General features: G+C 44.8%; 7 protein-coding genes across 7 annotated transcripts; 4 read left to right on the plus strand and 3 right to left on the minus strand.

The window, feature by feature from the left end:
- Nucleotides 1-300: 300 nt before the first annotated feature.
- Nucleotides 301-1,647, minus strand: AOL_s00080g109 (uncharacterized protein; the record flags this gene model as incomplete). Its single annotated transcript, XM_011124484.1, has 1 exon — nucleotides 301-1,647. One exon carries the CDS (start codon nucleotides 1,645-1,647, stop codon nucleotides 301-303), a length of 1,347 nt encoding a protein of 448 aa, XP_011122786.1.
- Nucleotides 1,648-2,796: 1,149 nt separating this feature from the next.
- Nucleotides 2,797-3,167, plus strand: AOL_s00080g110 (uncharacterized protein; the record flags this gene model as incomplete). Its single annotated transcript, XM_011124485.1, has 2 exons — nucleotides 2,797-2,828; nucleotides 2,933-3,167. 2 exons carry the CDS (start codon nucleotides 2,797-2,799, stop codon nucleotides 3,165-3,167), a joined length of 267 nt encoding a protein of 88 aa, XP_011122787.1.
- Nucleotides 3,168-5,842: 2,675 nt separating this feature from the next.
- Nucleotides 5,843-9,514, plus strand: AOL_s00080g111 (uncharacterized protein; the record flags this gene model as incomplete). Its single annotated transcript, XM_011124486.1, has 4 exons — nucleotides 5,843-6,148; nucleotides 6,315-6,677; nucleotides 6,743-9,096; nucleotides 9,157-9,514. The coding sequence occupies 4 exons, from the start codon at nucleotides 5,843-5,845 to the stop codon at nucleotides 9,512-9,514; spliced, it is 3,381 nt and encodes a 1,126-aa protein (XP_011122788.1).
- A 1,579-nt stretch (nucleotides 9,515-11,093) lies between these two features.
- Nucleotides 11,094-13,361, plus strand: AOL_s00080g112 (uncharacterized protein; the record flags this gene model as incomplete). The annotated part of the gene is made up of 5 exons (XM_011124487.1): nucleotides 11,094-11,442; nucleotides 11,778-12,400; nucleotides 12,524-12,694; nucleotides 12,830-12,970; nucleotides 13,068-13,361. The coding sequence occupies 5 exons, from the start codon at nucleotides 11,094-11,096 to the stop codon at nucleotides 13,359-13,361; spliced, it is 1,578 nt and encodes a 525-aa protein (XP_011122789.1).
- A 2,784-nt stretch (nucleotides 13,362-16,145) lies between these two features.
- On the minus strand, nucleotides 16,146-19,358 carry AOL_s00080g113 (uncharacterized protein; the record flags this gene model as incomplete). Its single annotated transcript, XM_011124488.1, has 5 exons — nucleotides 16,146-16,888; nucleotides 16,955-17,256; nucleotides 17,337-18,145; nucleotides 18,228-19,025; nucleotides 19,158-19,358. The coding sequence occupies 5 exons, from the start codon at nucleotides 19,356-19,358 to the stop codon at nucleotides 16,146-16,148; spliced, it is 2,853 nt and encodes a 950-aa protein (XP_011122790.1).
- Nucleotides 19,359-22,357: 2,999 nt separating this feature from the next.
- On the plus strand, nucleotides 22,358-23,113 carry AOL_s00080g114 (uncharacterized protein; the record flags this gene model as incomplete). Its single annotated transcript, XM_011124489.1, has 2 exons — nucleotides 22,358-22,636; nucleotides 22,772-23,113. 2 exons carry the CDS (start codon nucleotides 22,358-22,360, stop codon nucleotides 23,111-23,113), a joined length of 621 nt encoding a protein of 206 aa, XP_011122791.1.
- Nucleotides 23,114-23,385: 272 nt separating this feature from the next.
- AOL_s00080g115 (uncharacterized protein) lies at nucleotides 23,386-24,367 on the minus strand (the record flags this gene model as incomplete). The annotated part of the gene is made up of 2 exons (XM_011124490.1): nucleotides 23,386-24,191; nucleotides 24,286-24,367. The coding sequence occupies 2 exons, from the start codon at nucleotides 24,365-24,367 to the stop codon at nucleotides 23,386-23,388; spliced, it is 888 nt and encodes a 295-aa protein (XP_011122792.1).

Raw genomic sequence — 24,367 nt, forward strand, 5'->3', positions numbered from 1 at the left:
GTCGAATGGTTCCCCGGACCCCACTTCTTGAAAAGTAAACTAGAGTGTTGAATTTTGTTGCAAAGACGGTCGAGGCCGCTCCTCTTGTTCGCTGTACCCGAATATACCGTATTTAGTTGCTGTTAATGGAGAACTTTCGAGAAGGCGTGTATGGATCCCTTATCAATCCTAGCGATATCGATATCGACGCATCTATTTCGAATTAACCTCTTACTATTACTATTAGGTAGTGCTTATAGACCGACCTAACTCAACAAACTCAATATGAATTAGCTAGTGCCTATCAAAATCTAGATGGTTCTATTCCCGGAGTTCCCGCACGGCATCTTTAAACTGCCTCCCTCGGTCTTCATAACTCTTGAACAAATCGAAACTTGCACATGCAGGCGAAAGTAAAACCGTTTCTCCAGACCTGGCAAACCCCTGCGCTGTATTCACAGCATCAACCATACTCTTAGCTTCAGCAATCTTATCCACCACGCCTCCAAAAAAATCAATTACTTTCTTGTTGTCAACTCCCAAACAAACAATCGCTTTAACCTTCTCTTTCACTAGCTCCGTAATTTCACTGTAGTCATTCCCTTTATCCACCCCGCCAACAATCCAAACCGTCGGTGTCTTCATCGCATCCAAAGCATAAAATACCGAGTTCACATTTGTAGCCTTCGAATCGTCTATATATTCCACCCCTCTCACATTCAGAACTCTTTCGATTCTATGCTCAGCGCCTTGAAAAGTTTTGAGACTAGACCGAACGGACGATTCGTCGATTTTCAGAATTTTGGCGATTATGAGTGCAGCCATGGAGTTTTTGTAATTATGTTTTCCTTGTAGGGAAATATTTTCCGTGTCGATTATGAGGTCTTGTTCGTCGATGTTGATAACGATGCTTTTGCCATCTTTACTTAGATAAGCACCATTTTCTATCGTTCGTTTGATAGAAAAGGGAATGAGTCTAGCCTTCGTCGTATTGCTACTCAACCAATTCGCAGTAGCTTCATTATCCGCATCATAAATCAAATAATCCTCTTCCGTCTGGTTCATCGTGATACGAAATTTCGCATCAATATACTTTTCGTATTTATACTCATACCTATCCAAATGATCCGGACTTATATTCGTAATAACCGCAATTTGCGGTGCATATTTTACTATCCCATCCAATTGAAAACTCGATAACTCGAGAACGTAAGAAGTGTAAGAAGATTCAGCCACCTGAAGGGCATAGCTTTTTCCGATATTACCCCCAATACCGACATTCAACCCTCCGTTTTCGAGAAGATGGTGGGTAAGCATCGTCGTCGTTGTTTTCCCATTAGAACCCGTGATACCTATTGTTTGCGACGTAGAGTGGTTTGAAGTAAACTCGATCTCTGAGATTACTGGCATGGTCTTTTGGAGTAGTTTTTGGATTATCGGTGCTGTGTCGGGGATTCCGGGACTTTTCATTACGATGTCTGCGCTTAGGATTTTGAATTCGGTATGCCCGCCATCTTCGAACGGTATGTTGTAGTGTATGAGGGTTTGTTTGTAGGTATCTTTGATTTTTGAGGAGTCGGAGAGGAAAACTGTGTAGCCTTGCTTTTGGCCGAGGATCGCGGTTCCTACACCACTTTCTCCGCCGCCGAGGACGACGAGGTTCGACATGGTAGACGTTCACGCAGCGGTGTATTTTAACAAAATTCTGTGGGGAGAAGGGAGAGGTTGTTTTTAAAAGCGGAGAGATTTGGGAATATCTTTGAAGTTCTGTACATAAGATCTTACCATGGGTACTGGTACCGTTTAGTTGAAATGAGGGGCCAAGTGGAAGTATCCGGGTTTTCAGACGAAATCTGTCAGGGCACGTTCGGTGACGTCGAATAAGGATGTGAGCTGCCTTTGTGTAACACACAACACAGAAATGACTAACTAGGGTCTTGTTAATTCCCACCACAAAAGTTATGAAATCTACGAATTATACACCTGGTCGAATGTAGAAGTATTTTATTCCCAGTATCTTTAATGTACTTTCTCGTATTCTATTTAGCTTGCTAGGTTACAAGTTAAGGCGTCGTTTCTAGCTTGATGCTGAATTGGCGTGATTGAACACGTTTCGTATCCTTAGTTGGCAATACTGGGTCCATGGTTAATTTTATTGAGCTTCTTATGCCGGCTTGAACGAAATAGCGGTGGTTTGGTATGCTTTAGATCCAATCTTTGGGACTGTTAGATACATAGACTGAGATATCACATACACGTATCTTCCTGACGCACTTTAAAGCTTTGATGTGTTTTGCACCTTTTAGTAGTTAGTTTCAAAGTTCCGAATGAAAAATCAGAGTAATTTCAGGTTCAGAATTAATACTTGTTATTTCTAGTTTAATAACGTATACTATTGGTGGTTGTCTCGTATTGTGGGTATTCAGGGTAAACGAATGGTTTTTTCGCCAGCGGCAGTGCTGGCGAGTTGAAATTGTTACATTTCCATAAATGAACGTCCGTTAATTACCTTATTTAGATTAGGGGAGATCTGCAGCACTAAGCCTATCTAGTCCCATGAAGAATTCTTAAGTGGATGTGTTGTCTTGACCAACACAGTTTGTCATCTCTCAAATTTTCCGTTTTCCTGTGACTGTCTTTTCTTTCGATTGCCCAAATTTCCTGGACACAAAAATTACTTCCCGATAATACCATCTTCAAAGCTTCAAAGCCGTCTCGACGTTTTCAAGTAACAGCTTCACCAACCCACCACCCATTCACTAAAATCCATATACCTCTAAACCGGTTTAATCTACCGTTTCTTCAAATACCGTCAAAATGGAAAACGATCAAGGACAACTCGTCGACCTGTTCGTATACCCCTCCGAAAAGCCATACATGCTCAAAAAAAAAATACTGCGAAACCGAAGCCTTGAATAGACAGACAGCTAACAATTGTAAAAAAACTATACAGCTACGTCCCACGCAAGTGCTCTGCCACCAACCGTATCATCAAGGCCAAGGACCACGCATCCGTCCAGATCTCTGTCGCCAAGGTCGACGAGAACGGCCGTGCCACCGGCGAACACATCACCTATGCTCTCTGCGGTTTCGTCAGGTCTCGTGGAGAGGCTGACGATTCTTTCAACCGACTTGCTCAGCGGGATGGACTGTTGAAGAACGTTTGGACGGCTACAAGACAGCGTTAAGATACTTAAATCTAGCCCGATTTTTGTATTGCCCAATGCTGTGGTGGGGTGGACGACTCTTTTTTTCTTTTTCTTTTTTTTTTAATGTTGGAGGACATCAGGAGGGGAGCATGGATATCATTTTTTACTACGACTTATGACTTTGTTAATTGACAAGTCTATGAACTCCCACGAAGAGATTTGACCTATAACTAGGGGTGGTGAATGATTGGAAGGATCGGAGGATATATAGTTGGATGAGAGCGGGAACAGGAGGGATAAAGGATTGATGACTAGATCTTTTCTCTCTGATTCCTCTTTCTTCTTAGGCTCTTCGTCTTTTCGTTTCCCTGCCCGTTTCCCTGGGTCTCACATTACATTAAACCTCTATAATATCAAATCCAACTCCCTTTTTCTGGGTCTCGACCTCACTTTTTCTCTCTTTCTCTCACACACTCTCTATCTGAGATACACAAACCCGTGCTACAACTACATGTTTTTCCTTTTGCGTACATTCTGATGGACCATTCGGCGTTGCTATTTCCCAATTCCTTCACATGTGTATATTCTTTCTTCCTTTCTTCCTTTTTTTGTTTAGAAACTCATGATTTCCTGAACGATAATATAAGAAAGTGATTTTCCTACGACTTTTTTGGGCAAAGGAATGTTCACATGTATAGGTATCTACCTATATACATACCTTTGCATCCGCATTTGCATAGATCTACATGCGCATAGATCTAGGGATATGTGCACGAGACCGATTTCCTTTGATAAGGCTAAAGTATCTATAGATCTAGGTAGATTACGAAATATTATAAATTTTAAATCAGCAAGAAAGCAGGAAAGGAAGCTAGACAGTGGGGTGATTGTTGGGGGCTTATGGTGGCACCAATGTCTGAAACCATGTAGAAGGGAGTCAGCCGTCGATATGTACTTAATTACATGTACATACCATCACAAATGTTTTGCTGTAGACGGTATACCTGTAGACGGACAAGATGCATCAAACGGTTGCCATTCCGGGGGTATGCGATTTGTAAGATTTCATGCATCTAGGTCGGCTGCACCAAAGGCATACGATATCTAAAGTCGTATCTAAAGTCGAGACTTAGAATCATCTGTCAACGTGCATATTGAATATATCGACCTCGGGTAAACTTCAGCCCACGATAATACTTGGATTCCTTCCGTATGCTGCAGATCGGGAAGGAATGGTCTACGGCACGGACGTCGGGTGACGAGGTTCGTTAGCCCGTAGCTAGTCGAAATACTCGGCTATGAGCGAGCAAGACGTTGCTCTGTCGACAGTGAGCTGCAGGTTGCCAGTCTTCCGACGGAAGCAGCTGTGCGTTGCCGGACAGTCGAGGTAGGTACTCTGCTGTCCAACAGAACTTCAACAACAAGTGACCTAATCGATCTACAACACTCTTAAGCATATATACTCGACGCCTGGGGGTCTCGAGACTGCCTATAAAGTACTACCACACAGGTCACCACGATTTTAGGAAACTGCTGCTTTACCTTTAAATTTAGTTCTTTGATAACACTTATAATTTGACCAACTTTTGTTCAGGATATAGCCAATATGACTTCACAAGAATCAGCGAGTTAACGTTGGCAAGAATGTTAGATTATATTTAGCCGTGTCTGCTCACCCCGTGTATACCACCTTGAATGTATGTACCTATCGAGTTACGGTATTCCGTCGGGGGCTTGGAATGCGTAAATCCCAGGATATACACGGTACGCGTAAAAGTCGCCTCCGTGACGACATTGCACTGCCGATTTGTACTTCTTTTATGCTGACTGACTAACCAAGTCCCTGGTAAGGTAAGACCTGGCTTTGACTTGGCTCGGAATCCGGGCAACCGAATAGTTCGGGCCAACAATTTTCAAAGTTAACTTTGCTCGTTAGCTAGGAACTAGATAGCTCCAGGGTCTGGGCTGCACAGCACGACTGGGCATCTAAACAGCATGCAGGGGATCCGTAAGAAGTAACTGTTGAAGACCAAAAAGTAAGCAGGTCGGAGCACAAAAAGGTGGATCGGACGCCGTGTCATTGGCCACAGTCTCGAGTAAAAGCTGTAAAAGCTGCCGGCGTGGTCACATCTCTCTGCATCTCAAGTATTCCGTCGGGTGAAGCTCCTCGCTTTGGTATCTGTGAGCTGTCTCTGTCAGTCTGTTTCTTGTCTTGTCCGTTAAAAACTAGTTGAAGCTAAGGAAGCCCCTTGATAAGGAGATGGTTTTTTTGACTTGAGCGAATATCTTTCTACTTCGACAAATTCCAATTTCAATTGTTTTTAACAATTTAATTTCCCCATCCTCTCTTCCTTTCCTCTCATCACTACTCCCTCATTCTTTCTTTCTTTCTTTTCTAAAAGTGGGTATTGTCTACCACGGCTCTCAACAGCCTCATCCGGTCTACTTACCTATTACCAACTTGACCTCGTTTCAATCCGACGTTTCAACACCCTTTCCGACCTCGTCGGTGAAACTCTTTTTTTTTTTTTTTTTTTTTTTTTTTCCGTTTGGGCGAGCGACAACACCAACGCCGGAACAACACCACACCAAAAAAAAACCCTCATGACAGGTACAATCAACAACAGCGAGGACCAACATTGATACCCACCGGCATCATCAAACCACCCCAATTCACCAGCAGCAAATAAGCTGCACCTCCAAGAGCAGGCAAGATGATTATACCCACTCACTTGCTGCCTACGGGACCTCCGAAGGGATTTCCGGACCCTTTTACACCTATATTCTCTCCACTATCAAAAAGAGCAACCGCACATCCCATTCACACAATTGTCGCCATTGCCTTGCTCGCATCAGCTACCTATGTCGCATTGTTAGAAGTCAGTTTGTTTGGGACTCGAAGCGACGATGGTTTGGGATGGGGCTTTGGAGGTAATGATTGGACAAAGACTGCTTTGAATGGGGCAGCTACTGTTCAATTAAGCCAGAAGGGAGATTGGGAAGAAGTCAATGGATTAAGGGTATGAATAATCTTATATTTTCTAGATTGGTAATTTTTGGGATGTAATAGGATACATCAAGTGGCAGATAAAACGTGGTTGATAGCAAATTATAGCTGCTTCCCCGTGCTATCGTTGGAATGTTGATTATGAAAAGCGACAGCTAACGAATTCGGCGTTAAAATAGCAATCTGAAGCTGCTACTAGACTGTCGCTGGTTACTTTGAGCTTCCCACCGTCTCAGCCGCATCAAAGCATCGCTGCACCATCGAATGTCTCTTCTAAACCCACTGTCAAACCTCTATCGGTCACTTCATCAAACAGTCTCGCATTCTCTGTTCCCTATGAAGAAACCACATCTTTCCTGTCGCAAGTCGGTGTTATCTCGACTGGTAACGACATCGACGCTGATGGAATACCTAACGAACAGCAAATCTTTTGGGTTGCGCAGGAAGCTGGCGGAAAGAGCATTTCCGACAATAGCTTGTCAGCCCTGGGGCTCGTTGGCTGGGTAAAGAGCAGCTGGGAAAGTTTCACTGGCTTGATCAAGGTATCTAGACATTTTTCTTTACTCAGAGTTGACTCTAGAGGCAGCGGCTAATCTTTTTTTATTAGAATGCTGAGTCGCTTGATATTGCGATCATGGCATTTGGGTACCTCTCTATGCACTCGACTTTCGTGTCCTTGTTCTTGTCCATGAGACGTCTTGGCTCCAATTTTTGGCTCGCCACAACTGTTCTCTTCTCCTCCGGATTTGCCTTCTTTTTCGCTTGCTTCACGACCCATAGGCTTGGCGTGCCAATCAACTTGATCCTATTATCCGAGGGTTTACCGTTCCTTGTCGTCATAGTTGGGTTTGAAAAGCCGATCATTCTCACCAAGGCTGTTCTTGAAGCCTCGGCGGCCCAGAGACGTAAGGCTATACAGAACCAGGATAGAAACAAGGGTACAAGCATTCAAACTGCTGTCAGTGAAGCCGTTCAGCAAGTTGGTTTCTCTATCGTCAGAGATTTCGTTATTGAGATTGCCATCTTGGCGCTTGGAGCTGCTTCTAGCATCCAGGGAGGTTTCCGCAGGTTCTGCTTCCTTGCTTTGTGGATCCTTGTCTTCGACTGCATCCTTCTCTTCACCTTTTACACTGCCATCCTGTCCCTTAAACTTGAGATTAACCGTATCAAGAGACATGTTGCTCTTCGTAAGGCCTTGGAAGACGACGGTGTTAGCCGACGGGTCGCAGAAAGTGTCGCTCGTGAAAACGATTGGCCGAAGATTATCGATAAAGATGGAAATCTGATTTCTGAGGATGAACTATCGAAAGATAAGACCACCAATATCTTCGGTCGAAAAGTCAAGGATAGCAATATTAAGGCATTCAAGGTCCTCAGCGTCGCCTGTTTTCTCTTTGTCAACATCCTCAACACGGTCATTCTTCCGTTTAGGGAACACTCCGCCACATCTGTTGTGACACCTATCACCCCAAGCCAAATTAATGCCCTCGCCATCGCAAAGAAGGGGCTTGAATCGATTGCTGAAAGCGCCGCCCCCGGGACCATTGTCGAAGTTCTTCACCCTGTCATCTTCCGGGCTGTTGTTCATGATGACTCTAGCCTCCCGTTCCCAAATACTCAGCAAAACTCCAACCTCTTCACCGAAGATGCTGTCGGTTCTCGTGTCATGCAAAGTTTACTCAAGAGTCTTGAAGATCCAATTCTTAGCAAGTGGGTCTTCGTCGTCTTGGCAATGAGCATCGTGCTTAATGGATACCTCTTCAATGCCGCCAGATGGAGCGTTAAGGACACCCATGTTGGCGAAGTTGAGGCTCCTGCCCCAGTCCGAGCTATGCCACCACCACCAGCGCCAGTACCAAAAGCCTACATCCCAATTCCTGAGATCGTCAATACCGAAGCACCATCTGAAAAGCCTACTGGAGACAGAAAGGATATCAGCGTTTTGACCAACATTTTGAAATCGGATCCAAAAGAACTTACGGATACAGAGGTCTTGCGTCTTTGCCAAGTTGGAAAATTACCTATATATGCCCTAGAAAAACAGTTGAAAGATACCTCGCGAGCTGTTGCTATCCGCCGAAGGGTAGTTGCCGGGACCAAATCAACTATTGCCAACTCCCAATACCTCGCCGAATCGAAACTGCCACAACTACACTACGACTATGACCGTGTCCTTGGCGCTTGCTGTGAAAATGTTATTGGATATCTCCCCCTTCCTGTTGGTGTTGCCGGCCCTCTCGTTATCGACGGAGAAAGTTACTGGATCCCCATGGCCACCACTGAAGGTGTCCTTGTCGCCTCTACCCATCGTGGCTGCAAATCTATTAACGCTGGTGGCGGTGTTACAACTGTTATCACCGGTGACGGTATGACTCGTGGACCCTGTGTTAGTTTTGCATCTCTCGCCCGCGCCGGAGCCGCCAAACTTTGGTTAGACAGTGAAGAAGGTCAAAAGGTCATGAAAGACGCATTCAACTCTACTTCTCGATTCGCCAGGCTTCAAACTATCAAGTGTGCTCTCGCCGGTACTTATCTCTACATTCGTTTCAAGACCACTACCGGTGATGCCATGGGTATGAACATGATTTCCAAGGGTGTCGAGCACGCTCTCAGCGTCATGGCAAACGATGCTGGTTTCGATGATATGGAAATCATCTCCGTCTCTGGAAACTACTGTACCGACAAGAAACCCGCCGCCATTAACTGGATCGAAGGCCGTGGAAAGAGTGTTGTTGCCGAAGCCATCATTCCCAAGGATACAGTTGAAAACACACTCAAGATCACGGTTGACGCATTAATTGAATTGAATATCTCCAAGAATTTTATTGGATCTGCAATGGCCGGTAGCGTTGGTGGATTTAACGCTCATGCTGCAAATATTGTTGCTGCAGTCTTTTTGGCTACCGGACAAGATCCTGCACAGGTTGTGGAAAGTGCCAATTGTATCACTGTTATGAGAAAGTATGACTCCCTCTCTATACCATTTCACCAAATTTAGCTTTTCTAACATCTATACCACAGGGTCAACGGCAACCTTCAAATCTCCGTCTCCATGCCTTCTATCGAAGTCGGCACAATCGGTGGTGGCACAATTCTTGAACCACAAGGTGCAATGCTTGACCTCCTAGGTGTCCGCGGACCTCATCCAACAACTCCTGGCACAAACGCCCAGCAACTAGCAAGAATTGTAGCTGGTGCAGTACTAGCCGGAGAGCTGAGTCTATGCTCAGCTCTTGCAGCAGGACATTTAGTCAGGTCACATATGCAGCACAATAGAAGCGCTGCACCGACACGGAGTAATACCCCCGCAGTAGGGAATGGGAGCGCCAACGGTGGACTAGCGATGCCAACCGGCTTGACGATGACAAGGACTAATTGAGCTTATCACTAATATTATGGAGCGGGGAGGGGTTGTTACTTTTTTAGAGAATAGGTGATGGGGCTAGATACATTTTTGATTGTTCCCTTTTTTCTCTCTTTGGCTGGACGGACCTCTGCTTTTTTTTTGGATGTCAGACGGCATAGCATGCGCATCTTTGGTTTGTTGTTTCGAGATATACCATATAATATTTTTTTTTCCCTTTCGCTCTTTCATGTTTTCGCCTCCCCGGGCCTCATCACTTACACACTATTCTTTTCCATTCGTTTTTGGACGACGTCTGGTTTACGGTTTTTTTTTTTCCCGGGGTGGAGGGGCAATATAGTACCCTCCTCTTGTATTCTTTTCTATGCATAGAGCCTAACTTAGACCATACCCATGCCATCCATCAATGGTCATTTTCCAAATGAACTTATATTCTGAGTATTCAAAAAACTTTTGTGGATCCATGGATTATATCTTCCCGGTCTGTGTACGAGACAAGAAGTATCTCTGTTTCATTCCCCCTTTAGTTTCGTAGCGCTAAGTATTCAATTTTTGGTGGCGTTCTTTTCAAAAAAAAAAAAGATCGTGGTTATGCACGAACGGTTAGCGAGGTGCAACGGTCGAAATACCAAGTGAATATAGTTATCACCACCCGCATGCATGAAGATGTGATATATGCGATTAAATTTGAACTTGATTGAAAAACAAAAAAAAGATTTTGAATTGTATTCGATATCTTTGAAGAGATACTAGCTTAGTATATTAATACTAAATGTTTCAAATTTGCGAAATTCGAGTGATATATCGATAGGGGAGCTCGGTTTGATTCCGGGGAACTCGGGACGGCTGTAGACTACTCTCATCTTCGAAAATATTTTGTCCAGTGTCATTAAATTTTAAAAAAGTTTTTTTTTGATCATGTGGGCTTGATTTAGCTGGTTTTGGCATCTCAAAGACTATTAATTCGAAGCAAAAAAAATCTATTGTTTTTTATTGAAGCTGCTGCATTGTATTGTGACTGACAGATTCTAGGGACCCAAGTGAACTTTGAAGATGGGTTGAGGTCCTCAAAGAGCAACAAATCAGCAGCCTCAATTCTGAAGAAGAGTTGTGATCAGAAACGATAAGATGGCTAAATCTTCGAGGCGAAGCTAAGGCTCAACATGAGAGGTTTTGTAGAACCTTCGATCTCAAGCAGATCCAAAGCGCTAGAGCGGACTACAATTCATGTATACAACAAGAAGAAAAAAATTCGGGCACTTTGCTACAGCCATAAACTTGGCCTTGTAAGTATCTACTGAACGTAGATTGATAATGTTAGAGCAAACAGGAAGACTTTAGTGCATATAAAGGCCTCCATGCTTCTCCCACTTCCTCCAATCTTCTTCTTTTCCTCTTTTCTTCAGAGGATAGCCAGAAAATAAAATATATTCCAGCCTGTCTAATATTATTATATTATCTATCCAAACCAAAATACTTTGTACTACTTGTATATACTCTCATATTAATACACTCTCAGCAACTCACAAAATACCACAAACCCTGTATTCCACCACTCACAACCACGATTGCATACAATTAAACACCGTTAACAATGCCAATCTACACCCACCCCTTAGACGGGTCCCCGAAATTCCCTACAAATTATCTTTCAGACACAGAAGCTGCACTTCGCACCCTCTCGTCTCGATATCGTGAACAGTCAAACTGGACCAATACTCTCACAAACAGTAAAGATCTTGCAGAATGGGTCAAGAACTCAAAACCCAAAGTGACGTTGGTTCGAACTAGTGATGTTGATTTTTTGTTCCAAGAACTAGTAGGTTATAAAAAGTATGTTGAGAAGTTGGAGAAGACTTGGAAGGGGCTGGGACCAGATGTTGATGCTGTTTGGAGGATGGACGGGTTGCTCGATAAAACTTGGAAGAAGAGGTTGGTGGATGGTTAGTATTCCCGTTTTCTTTTCTTCCTTCGATAGCTTGGGTTGGTTTATCTTTCTTTATTTCTTCCCCCTCCCTCTCTTCCTCCCTTTTTTCATCCTGCAGCTTCGCATTGGGTACTTCGCCTTGATGACCTAAAAGATACTACATTCGAACCCAACATCACGGTCAGGGATATATATAATGGAAGGCAGATAATCGTCAAGTTCAAGTGCAGTTCTATGAAACATCACTTCACTAATCTTCCAAACGGTGGAGGTTAAAATTTCATTTGCATGTATCGTTAAAGAAACCGGCTTCTAACTCTAGCATTAAACACTAACAAAAATAATCTTTAGCGGCTGCCACCCTCGCAGAAGTTCCAAACAAAAACAGAGGCTGGCCAGCTAACTCCCCAAAAGAGCAAATTCGAGATCTCCTCGATCCGTTCATGTATGCTTTCGTCTATAACGAAACCTTCGCCTTAAAAAACGGCGAATTCAGCCAACTACCACCCCGTTTACCCAACGAACCAGATTTGGAACAGTATGACCACACAGGCTACTGGCTACCCTCAGAGTTCATAATCTCAGAACAAGGAACTTCCACAAAAATCTCCTCGTACATCAATAACCTAACACTACCAGGTCAGGATGTCTTGTTCCATCCAATCCTCGAAAAGACTTTTACACAAATGCTACCGCTTTTTGATCATGCCCTGGCGGACCTAGCAGGGGGCGGGTGTTTAAGAAACAGGAGCACCAGAACGGCTTCCTATACTATTGGGGAAGATGACTATATCGGAGACTACTATTCTGGTAACGAAGGTCAACCTGGCAACGCGTGGACTCCGCCCAAGATGGTAGCGTCGAGAATGCTACGGGGTAAAACCGTCAAGGTTATTGTTAGGATGTTGGAAGTGGGATTGTCACCGAGCAATCCTATATACCAGAATCCAGACCCAGAAATTGATGGCATGGCGGTACGCTGAGTCCACACCTCCCTTCTATTATTTCCACCTTATTAAAACGCATATATTCCCTTTATTCCACCGAGATTACAAATCTAAGATCAAACGCTGACGATTACAAATATATGGATATAGAATGAACGCATTATTGCGACGGGGATGTACCTCTACGCGCAACAAAACGTGACAAACGTTTCGATTGAATTCAAACATAGAGATTTTTACCCTGACAGGGAAGAGATGAGAAGAGTACGTGACTCTGAAGGTCTACTTTGCAGGAGAGATGTCGGCACTACTTCCATGAAAGTAAGTTAACAGTTAATTAACTAACCTTATAGCAACTTTTGATATTATCTCAATTCGTTAAGATTTCTATTTTATAAATTTATCAAATCTCATCTTCGTCTTAATATAAACTGACTCGTGTGTTCGAAACGCTAGGAAAACCGGGCCATCGTGTTCCCAAATGTCTACGAAAGATATATTCTTCCCTTCAAGTTACAGAACAAACAAAGAGACGGATTTGTAAAGATCTTGTGTTTCCATTTATGCGATCCCACTGATAAGGAAACCAATCAAAAGGTAGGATGATAGCCCTTCTTTATACCTATATACTTCCTTCTCAAATTTCCATCTATACTTACTAAATAATTCATTCCCCACCTCCGGAATTACGCAGCTCCAAACTACTCGTACCGTTCCTCCTCAACAACCAGGACAATTTGAAAGCATGATTCGCAACACTAGACGGCTAGGGAATCTCCCGGAAGATGTATTCCAATCAATCTTGGGGTATTGTATTGGGACCATCATGCCTATGAAAAAAGCTATGGAATACAAAGAAACTATGGTCGATGACAGGGGGTCTACGATGCTATTCGGGGTCAACTATGACGACGATGATAAATATGACGAAATTATCGAAAACGATTACGACGAGTATGGCGATGGCGATTTCGACGACTGGTTCTAAGTGGGGATTTACTGAACTGCTGATTGAGGGGGTTACTAGGTAATATTGGGGAGAGTATGGTCATAAGGAGGGGGCACGGTCACCCTTATGCTATCTGTGTTCGCTATTCTTATCAATCAATCAATCAATGCTTTATTAATTTAGTTATAACTCGAAAAGATTGTTATTGCGCCTTTACCTCTACTTTAGAACTAAAACATCAGAATTGTATCCTTATCTTTGGCATAGCGAGATTCTTATTCTCAGAATTCTAGAAATAGCAAAAGTCCTCCATGCATAATTTTGTTCTAGTATCCCTAGGTAAGTATACGCGAAAGTATCCTCAGACTTTTACCGTTGTAGCTGATCAGCTGACAAAATTCGTGTGGAAAAGAATGCTATTCCTATGGCCAACCTATCAAATCATTCTACATAATCCACTCGTAAATAGTCATTCCTCCCATTAATGAATCTGCCTCAAGAGGCTACATCCTAGTACCCGAATGCGCTCAGTCGTCGTCAGGAGCCTTCAAATTCAAATAGACCAGAAACACGCGCAGCCCTTAGTATAGTAAATTCAAGGTTCAAAATATAAAGATAGTATTCCACGTTCAGGTATCGTCCCAAATACATCGCTCCAAAACGGCGTTTAATAGAGGCCATGGTAGCAAACTGAACCTCAATTAATTTAGCTAATGCCGCTACCTTCAATGTTTCTGGCCTAGCTAGAGGTGGACTGACTATTTTTCAAAGGTTGAGCCATGTATTGCTTTGCGAAATTTACAGCTCAAGGGCCCTGTAAGGATATACTAATAAGGGTTAGTAGGTCCGGATTAGAAAATTGAACTATTTGAGGTATACGTATACAAGTACCTGGTAAATTTACCGGCATAAATTCTAAGACACGAGGTGACTAGTACTGTCTATCAATATAGCCGCAAACGGAAACGGCCTAGATTACTTTTGCGATTCCTAGAATTGTCACCCCTCACTCAATCGCGAACCTTTGAATAGCCTAAAATGCACACGTACTACAAAGCAAGCTGGCAGATATCTGTATCACATGCAAACGCCCCCATCCCGGCTGACGGTTATGATTTGATACTATGCTGTTGATGTCTCTTAGCTTGGATTAATAGACCAAGATAAACTGTCATCAAGCTAAGCTTTTCCTAATGTACATATCTAGGAAAGATTTGCGCTTACGTCTTCTTAAGTTGAGTCTGGCACGGATTAGTCCCCATGGATCCGCCTGTGGTGGACTATCCCGTGTCAGGGCTAGGCTGGACTGCAGAGGATAGGATCGGAATATATACTAATATTCTCTGCCCTCACCCTGCGCCTGGTCTCGAGGCTAACTAATATTCCACAGAATGCAAAAATTACAACATGTAGCTGCTTCATTACTAAAAATAAGCCGAACAATACTCTCTTCCAAAACCAACTCATGATCAGCTATGATCTAAAGCTACTCATCAAATTAATTCAATTGTTACGTATACATTAAACCATCAAGCTTGTTAAACAGTCTCCAGTTGTGAAGAGCTTCTCCCTTGTTTATTCACCTTAACCAAAGTGAGATACATCTATATCCAGCTATGCATATACGCAGCATCTAAATGAAAGAGAAGCATTTTATAACCCTTCAGCTCCTAGCATCCCATGCTGCAAAACCAGTACTTCTTAGTCAAGTATTCAACAGCGAACGTTAATTTTAAGCACCACCCAAAACCCGCCTGATCCAGGCATTTTATTTTCAGCCCTCGACTTGGCAATTATCCTTTCCTGCATGCTCCTGCAGGAAAACAACTGTAGATATATATTCAAAATGAAAGAGATCCTTAAGAGCCCCATAGCTTTTTAGCCGGAGCCAATTGCTATAGCTTCCCGGTCGGTGTATTGACAAACACTGCAGGTTTTTATCTCCAACTAATCACAGGTCGTTCCGGATTTTGGGATACCTTATCAACATACTGTTATATTGTGCCGTGTTGTCGAAAAATGCAACATCGATTGTTGTATGTGTCGACGAAACAAGTCCATTTAGGGCCAAGGTTACACAATATTCTCTGACGTGTCGATCACGCGCGACTCGATTATTTTGTGCCGATACAATCTTAGTTTAGATCGAAGGCTAGAGGGACCATGCAAGGTAAGACCATCTGGAGCTGGTTATATAGTGCGAATGACCGAAACAATAAAACAATCAGACGTAGCTTTTGTAACTTCTAGCTTGAAGAAAAATCAGGGCTAAGTGTGACCGTTGTAGAATGTACGTACGTCCTCAGTTAACTTATAACAATAAACAAAAAGGATAAGAAGCTTGCTACATAACATCTGGTTTTTCGCAAGCCGTATACATGCTTATTAGAAATAGCCTCCGGTAAACACAATGAAAATACCCAAAGCTACTTCCTGATGATATCCTTCCACGCGCTCAAAACATAAAAGAAAAAAACAAAAGAAGAAAGGAGCCTTTTTCCTATACTTATCTTACACGCTAATATATACCCATATTATGTCGCTCATGTACATCTGAACAAAAAAGCGAACGGGTAAACAAAACCTTTTGTAACAAAAATCAAATCCACCGCCAATAAGTGCCTTTGTTTCCAACAAATGTTAAAAAATGAAATGAAACCGCCAATATGCAAATAATAATAACTAGCGTTTTAGTATATACTTCACACAAGTATATCCTTCACCCATGACCATTTTAGTTATCGTACTTCCATTACAACTTTGTTTTTCCTTTTTTTCCATTATTGCCTTTCCTTGCCTTTCCCCCTCTTTTCTTTCTTTCTTTCAAGAACCTGTATTCTCAAAATCGTAAACATTCATAAACCCCCACGTTCCATCTATGTCACCTCTACCCGGTTGACCAAGGCTCATAAGTGCCATGGCTGGAAAGCCCTGCGAGTCTCCGGCCAAACTGGTCATCTGGGTAAGATACTCCTTCCAACTTTCTGGCGCACCACCATACCAATAGCTAGAACTATCGGCGGCAGTGGTGTGTGGAATGAAGTACGGTTGATGATGTTGCGGCTGGGTTTGTTGCTGCTGCTGCTGCTGCTGCTGCTGTTGTTGTTGTTGTTGCTGCTGCTGCTGCGCTTGCTGCTGCTGCTGATGGTGTTGGTGAGCCGCCGCCGCGAGAGCAGTGGCCGCGGAGTGGACTGATGTATCGGCATAAGTCACTGGGTGAAGGGGCACGTGGTTTATCTGTGGGATACCGTTGATGTTCGGATCCACATAGATGGGAGCTTGAGGGTTCGACGGGATATGCTGTTCCGCCCGTGGTGGTTGATAGGTATAGTGTTTATTCAGGTTGGACATTTGTGAGATAGCCGTCTGCTGAATATCATGGGTAGTTGGTGGTGCGAACGTCTTGGGAGTAAGGCTTGTGCGGCGTTTTGAGGATGGGGCATTATGTGAATTAGATGCACTGCTCGGACCACTGACAGCAAGCCTACCTCCATGGCGTTCGCGGAGCATCTTCATTGTAGCATCGGTAAGGGAGAGGATAATGTCGCCCAGCTTGCTATTTGATCCTATAGCTATTTGTTTAGTCAACATCTGGGAAGGCTGGTAAGAGGATATTAATTATGGTGTCATACCGTTTATTCTCCCGAAGTCTTTCATGACACAAACGCTTAAGTCCATATCCGCCTTGACTCTAGTGATCTCTGCTTGTGTCACTGTCTCGCGCTTCTCCCAGATGGCAAAAAGTATGGTCATGCAGGCTAGTAGAGGCACGCTAGTGGCATACCAAGCCGTGTCCAGGTTGTTTTCTCGGCGAAGTAGATCTGTCATTTCAAGGATAGTACGTGAAGACTCGACACAGATCGTCAAATTATCACTACTAAAGCTCGGGGAGATTGACAGGTTTAAAGATGGGTGTCGGAGAAGGATGCGCAATCTAATTCATATAATTGTTAGGCTCGTCTCACATATTCTAACTGTAGTAATAGGGATAAGTAGGGATAAGGAGAGACTTACTCATTATACCACAGCATTAAATTCCCCGCTTGCATCCTACCAACGACATCCGGATTTCCCGGATCATACTTCAAATGGGGAGGCAAATTATCCTTCCAACTCGTCATCTGAGCCTCCATGTAATCCACAAACGGTTGGTACTCATCGCTTGGTGGTTTCTCAGCACTGTACAACTTTGTATGAATTTCGATAGTAAACTCTGCACATTTTATGAGGCCGAACACAACGTCGAGGGAGCATCGGCCATCGGAAGTAGGGGCCAAGGGTTCCTGTGTGAACCCTGCCTCGGTTATGTATTCGTCTTCAATTCTTGCTGGGTATTCGACGTCATAGTCCGATGGGAGAACACCGATCGGTCGGTTAAGTTTGGCAGAGATGCCGACGTCGATGGAGACACCAACCCAAAAGACTCGTTTACGCATTTCATCTTCAAGAACATTGAGGGGTGTCCCTGCACGCTCATGTTGTTTCTTGAGCGAGCGGTTGAGGCGGAGCTCAAAGATTGTTGCGGTGGTGATCTTTGACAGGATGTACGCTGGACCAGGACGAGTAAAACCTCGTGTGAAAGCAAGGAGGAAAACTAACGCCTGACAATCCTCAAGAGTGCCACCAGCGAGAAGGAGGTTAAGGAAAGAAAGACTGAAGTGATAGTGACGATAGGCGCGAATTAAATCCGGTTGATGGGTTTGTCCGTCGATTTTGATTTCTCGCTTCGCCATGAAGTACATAGACATGGCACAGATCATATGGGTGATGACTAATGAGGCTGGACTCGTCTTATAGTCTGGTATGTCGTACATGCGATGAAACTAAACCGTAGTAAGTTAGTTATGCTCTGACGCTCATTTTGCGAGCTAATCAGCAAATACAGGCGGTCCGAGCGAAACTTACTTCAGCTAGAAAGGTTGGTTTATGGACGATGGGCAGATAGGGCTGAGTAGTAACCCAATTCCATTCGATTAGCATAAGCGCTTCCTCTTTCGATGGGAGGCTCAATCGTAGAACCGATGGGGGTGCATGTCCCGAAGTACTCATAAGGAAACTCTGAAGTGAATCGTCCAAAGGATTCATCTCTCTGAAATCCATGTGGCCGTCGACTGAAATGTAGTTTAGCGATCTAGCTGGCTCTTGAACGCCTTGTAGATCGGCCAAGTCGATACTGATACCCAAAACCGAGAGAGCAGATGCACGGGTGGATGCCATGTATGAGTTTCCCGAGTACATCCCGACATGAGCCTGCGCGCCCGACTTGCGGATCAAGAAAGCAGGACGGCCATGGAGGTCATTCTCTTCTCTATTCGGTGACCTTCCAGTCCTCGAATTATGAGAGTTCGGCTCGTGATGGTTTGGGTAATCAATCGAGAAGGGTAGGGACTGCTGTTCCAGCTTGATAGAACCGGGCTCGCCAGCCCTCCATTGGTCCTTATCAGCAGGGTTCCAACCAACGTTAGAACTGCTGGTGGAGGACCCATCGTGGCTCTTCACAGGGCTGCCAAGTCCGTCAACCTGCAGTAGAGCCTCCATATCCCTTATTTTCGCCTCATAATCAGCGCACTTCTTCTCAAGCTGCTCAATGTATCCACGTGGAACCGCACGATGCGAGATCCGATCCGTGGTTCTACACTCGGTATTATTCTGTCTGCATGGCGAGCATCCACCTGATAGTCCGTCGCACCGGATCTTGCGTATCTATAACATACACACACAAAAGTTACTAAAAAAATTCATGATTGTTTTTGTGGGGAGGTACAAGTACTACCTCCCCACCATCTCCTCGTCGGAACAAGGAAACTAATAAAAAAGTATCGCATATGGTCTTACCTTACACCTGTCGCACGCTTGCCCTGTCCTTGTGGTATTCTGTAGTCTTTTCCTCACCGTTCGTCCGAAATCTTCGGACTTGACGGTGCCAGCGGAATTTCCACTCTGAACGAGGGGAATTACCTTCTGGTTAGGAATATGTTCGTCAATGAGGAGTTGGGAACTCCCATCGGCGACGCTAGCCGACCGTTTCAACGACATCGCTAAAACTCCAAAATCCGGCCTCCGAATTGAAAACGTAAATTTTCGAAGATACACCGGGTCTCCACACCCCCAAACTTGGTCTTATGCCTTGTAAGAGGAATTGAAGAGGAAGCAAAAAAAAAAAAAAAAAAATAGAGAGGAATTGAGAAGGACAAACACAGGGAGAATTTTTGATGGAGTGACTTCCTCGTAGGAGCAGGTTGGTAAGTATACTTCAACCAGCGGGTAAATTGGCGATAGTATTCGATAAAATATTGGAAAAAGGATACAGAAGGGAACAACAAGTTAAGGTAAAAAGCTTATCGGTCGGTCGAATACCCAAAGTGAATAGTGTATCATTTGGGGAAGAGGGTAGTGGTCAAATTGAATAAAGAGCCTTTCGGAAATATCCAGGTTGGATGTTTCGCAGAAGAATGAAGGCTTTCTCGCTTGGTCTCGCTTTGTCCCGGACTGTGATATTTTGGTGGCACGCAGCGGTGATGAGGGAACAGACTATCGGAAACCCCCTTCACGAAGCCAGTGCCGGATCCAGGGTTAATAAGCAAATTTCGAGTGGTGTAACTGTGTAGTGAATTGAATGATGAAGCTTGTGGTCAAAAAGGGCGGATTATTAAGGTCGAATCGGGATTTTTCTAGTTAGATTGAGAAAGTCGGGGGTGGAGAGTGAAGAATATGGAGACCATCTCGCGATCAAGCCCACCAGCCGACAGACAGCCTACATATGAGACACGCAGCTGCAACTTAGCTTTGATCCAGTAGCACTTGCGGGCAAAAAATTTAATGGACCATGGGCCCAGCCCACCGGGCTAGTTTTAGCTTGGCTTTTGGATAGGGCGTTTTGAGCGAAAGCTTAAACCTTCCAAATCCTAACTCTAATTTGCAGTCAGCGCCCGTATTCAAGATTCCCATCATGCACGGTTTGTTGGTAAGAAACCAGAACGTTTCTCCTCGGAGTTAATTGCAGGAGTATCGTGACTGATGTGAATTTGGTCAAGTTCGTGCTGGTGCTGATGCTGATGGGGGGTGAACGAGACACGGTTTTTTGACGTTTAGATTGGCAGACGATACATGTGTGTATACGTGTGTGGTCACTTCAAAAACGTCTAAGCAAGGATGGGGCGGGTCACGGTAACCGCAAAAGTGGAGACGGTTTCGAATGCGAAGAATGAAGGGGATTGAGGGTACATCTCATCGTATCGATAAAATGAAAATGGTTGTGTGATAATGTAGAGTGCAAGTGCGTATGTATGATAAAGCACGGTATGATATGGTGTGCGCGAAAGTAATCATTCAAGGGGTGAGAGCGGGAACATTTCCAGAGATGGGTCGCAACATGCTAAACACACCAACGTTGAGGTTGAAGAAGAAGCAAGAATCACCGAGTTCGCCGTCCCAAGGGATTGGGATGGGCGGCCCTACCAGGGATCCACCGCCTCAGTGTGGGCATCTTTTTTTAAAAAAAAAATTTAAAAAATTAAGAAAAAATTTAAAATGTGATAGGATGTCAATGGAAACGGGGAAAGCATCGTCGCAAGCTGTCAAAAATATCGCATCAATGTTGTAGATGGACCCATGGACCTAGTAAGCGGGTGGTTCCGGAGGCAAATTCCATACAACAGAGATAGGATAGTCGCAGATTGAACGATAGTAGACACAAGCAATTCGCAGAAAAGCACCAATTCCAAGGCTGGGGAAGATTTAGAGGACGGGAAGAACAAAGTTAACGTTTCTTTTCAAGGGTCATAACCGAATGGCGTACCTTAGTCAAACTCTCCAAGGCTGTCGCTTTCGATATAAAGCCTTAAGTTCGATATAAGATTCTATAGTAGGGCAGAATAGATATTATGCTGGCTGTTATTGACAGAGGGAAAAAAGAAGGATGGGATGCTGAGTAAGAATGGTTTTCGATCGAAAGCGAAAGGGGTGCACAAAGATTAATCCACTTGGGCTGGACAGGGCTGGACTGACACTGCGCAGCGCTGGTTGGCCGGCTGAAGACTGTGCGTTTTACCCCGGCGCACGTTCACGGTATGTAAACTACGACGGACACAGGTGTGCAACGTCGCAGGTCGTTTCCCCAAAGCCGCAGCCTCGAAATCAATTGAAAACAAAACGTGGACCGGACCAAGAGATCGAAAGGCTGAGATGTACCCCGTACAGAAAAGTGGTAATTGTTACCCAATTCTCACGCACAGACACCCTGGCTCACTTTTGCTCCGGCTGGCTCGTCGATACAAAGTGTGTCTTTCTTTTCGAGTGATGAAAAAATTGCAGCAGAGCAAATCCTGTTTTAAGATAGGGAGGAAGGGTGAGGAAGGGGGAAAACACCTCGCCGGTTAAGGCTAAGCTTCAGCCGCCCCGTCGTTTCCCTAGTAAAACCCCCGCCGCCCGCTCCTAAAGGAGTTCCATGCAGTTTGCACATGATGGAGAAAGCCCAAACGAAGAAGATCCGCTTTTCTGCAGAAAAGCAGACAGGCTGGAGCAAACTGGGCCGGAGACGAGATCTGGTCCGCTTCCCCGGAACCCGATACGAGGTGCACATGCTGTGCTATCGCAGGTCGGGTCCTGAAAAGCTGACGAAGATGTAGACGCGCGCTTACCACCGCTTAGCTTAGTCAAATGCCGGCCCAGGTTGTTTGTGTCTGTGTCTGTCTGTGTGCTTGGGTCTGTGCCCGCGTCCGTGTGGAGTCGTATGCAAATTGCAAATTGCATTAAATTGGCGTTGCCGTTTGGATGTATGTAGCCTGTAGGTACCTTGGTGGTTTGTGGTGTCGTCGACGTCAACTAACGTCCGGACGATGTTTCATGCCTTGTGCAACGTACCCTGGTCAGCCCTCCCCTCCCAGAGCTACAGACTATCACCTCCGATCGCTCTCGGTCATCGTCGATCCTCAACACAAACCGAGCCTATCCTCTTCCGTGTCGATTGCCAACCATCCGTTCTTGCATTGCCCTCACTCCCCCTTCACCCCGTCACCCTCCGACCATCAGCCACCATGCCGACCACACTATCCGTTCCCCACCTGCCGTCCAACTATCGGCTCCACATTGCCCTCTTCACCTCGGTCACCAATGCCGCCCACTTACACTCGCAGCTATTAGCTAAAAACGCCGAATACGAGTATGCCTTTATTGAGCCGTCCATCCTCGTTAGCCATCTCCAGCCCATTTCAGCCGGCTTCCGCGCTATCCATGACCTCTTAGACCCAGATGTCGGCCTAAGAACCCCAAACGTGCACTCAGAGACAGTGTTTAGCCTCAGTCCCACTCATAACGTATGCATACCATCATTATATGATATCACTCACTGTTCTAGTTTTCTAGTTTTTTTTTTTTTTCAAATATCTTTACCCCAAAATTGGCCCGTGTCTGATGCTGATACGTACATATACACGCCTTGTTTAATTTAGATTACGGACTCATACCGCCGCTTTGGCATCTCGCCTAGTTCTACTTCTGTGCTGGCAATCAAGATCTTGGATACTTCTTTGGCCTCGTATTCTGAGTCAAGCACCCTGGAACGGCTGGCCTCGATAGTCGAGGGAACGGAAGTAAATTTTGACACTAAGGAAATCAGAAAACTGACAGATTTAAGTAAAGTCAAAAAATATTACAAGCTAAAGGATCTGGGCTACGTGGACCAGCTTTACAAGAAGAAAGGAAGAACCATTGAAGAAAAGTCAGAAGAGCAGGCATGGCGGGATTTGGAAGGCGCCGTTTTGGGTGCAATGGCATTAAGGAGCTTGGTGTAAAGTTTAGTCTGACAAGCGTGTAAACCTTCCTCTTTTCCTCTTTCCATATAGGCGTTTACAATCGATATGATACCCTCTAGACAATGCGGAAAGAAAAAATAGTAGCTTCTGTATTACGAATTCGCGATAGATAGGTATGCTTGTTTTGGTTAATAACGATATATCCTTTTTCTATTCTATTTTCATTATCGACATAGGAACTCTAATTAGGACAGTGTACAATCCAGGCTAGTAATATAATATTATACATGAAATCTTACTCGTATACTCATTTACAACAGCTCCCCATATACTTCATACTCGATAGATCTCCTCAAAACTTCAATATCAGGAAGCCCGGTCGGAGCAGAACGGACCTGTCTAAGGAGAGTAGTCGGTTTGCCACCGGCTTCAAGTCCACGAGGCTTGTTCGGCGGCGGGGGAAGCTTTGGCATTGGGCCTGATGGGGGTGGCTTAAGGGACGCACGTTGAAGAGGTGGAGGAGGACGGCCACCGATCTTTGGGGGAGGGACAATTGGCATTGGTGGACCTTCCGGTCGTCTATTTGGTGGCAGCTGACGTTTTCTAAGTTCTCGCGGTGGCGGAACACCCTTGATAGCCTTATGTTTAGGTGGAATCGGCAATGGTGGTCTTCTATCTCCATCCCTAGAACCGCCTCGGTGGGCCCCAAAGTCTTCTCGCTGAGGTGGTAGGAATTCTAGTTCACGTGGTGGAGCCAGCTTGCGCCCTGGAGGCGGGGCTGGCCTTCCGCGATCGAACTCAGGTGGTGGTGGACGCATAGCTTCACCGTCTCTATCACGTCCACCTGGTTGATGATCAAGGGTGTTCAGTGCACGAGGTCTAGGGCCTGGAGGTGGACCACCTGGTCTTCTTCTTGGGCTTGGTGGTGGAGGCCCTCCCTGAGGTCCATCCCTTGGTGGAGGAGATCCTGGGCCGCCTCGCGGAGGGCCATCATCTAGACCCTCTCGAGGACCATCCCTAGGACTGCCTCTAGGACCCGGTGGCAGTGGACCTCTATGACCGTCAAATTCTGGTGGCGGTGGACCACTTCTTTGTCTGCGTTCAAGTCCAGAATTCTCTGTATCATATCCAATATTAAATTAGTATCTCTAACCGTTCTCTCTGCAAATATAATGTATACGTGTTTATTAAATATTCCAAAATGTGCTTACCTCGACCGCCGACTACATCCACCAAACTCGCCTGCGCAACCGCAATGAGTAACGGCGCAATAACAACTGTAGAAACCTTCAT

Source organism: Orbilia oligospora (genome assembly GCF_000225545.1).
Source record: "Orbilia oligospora ATCC 24927 unplaced genomic scaffold scaffold00080, whole genome shotgun sequence".
NCBI classification, from domain to species: domain Eukaryota; kingdom Fungi; phylum Ascomycota; class Orbiliomycetes; order Orbiliales; family Orbiliaceae; genus Orbilia; species Orbilia oligospora.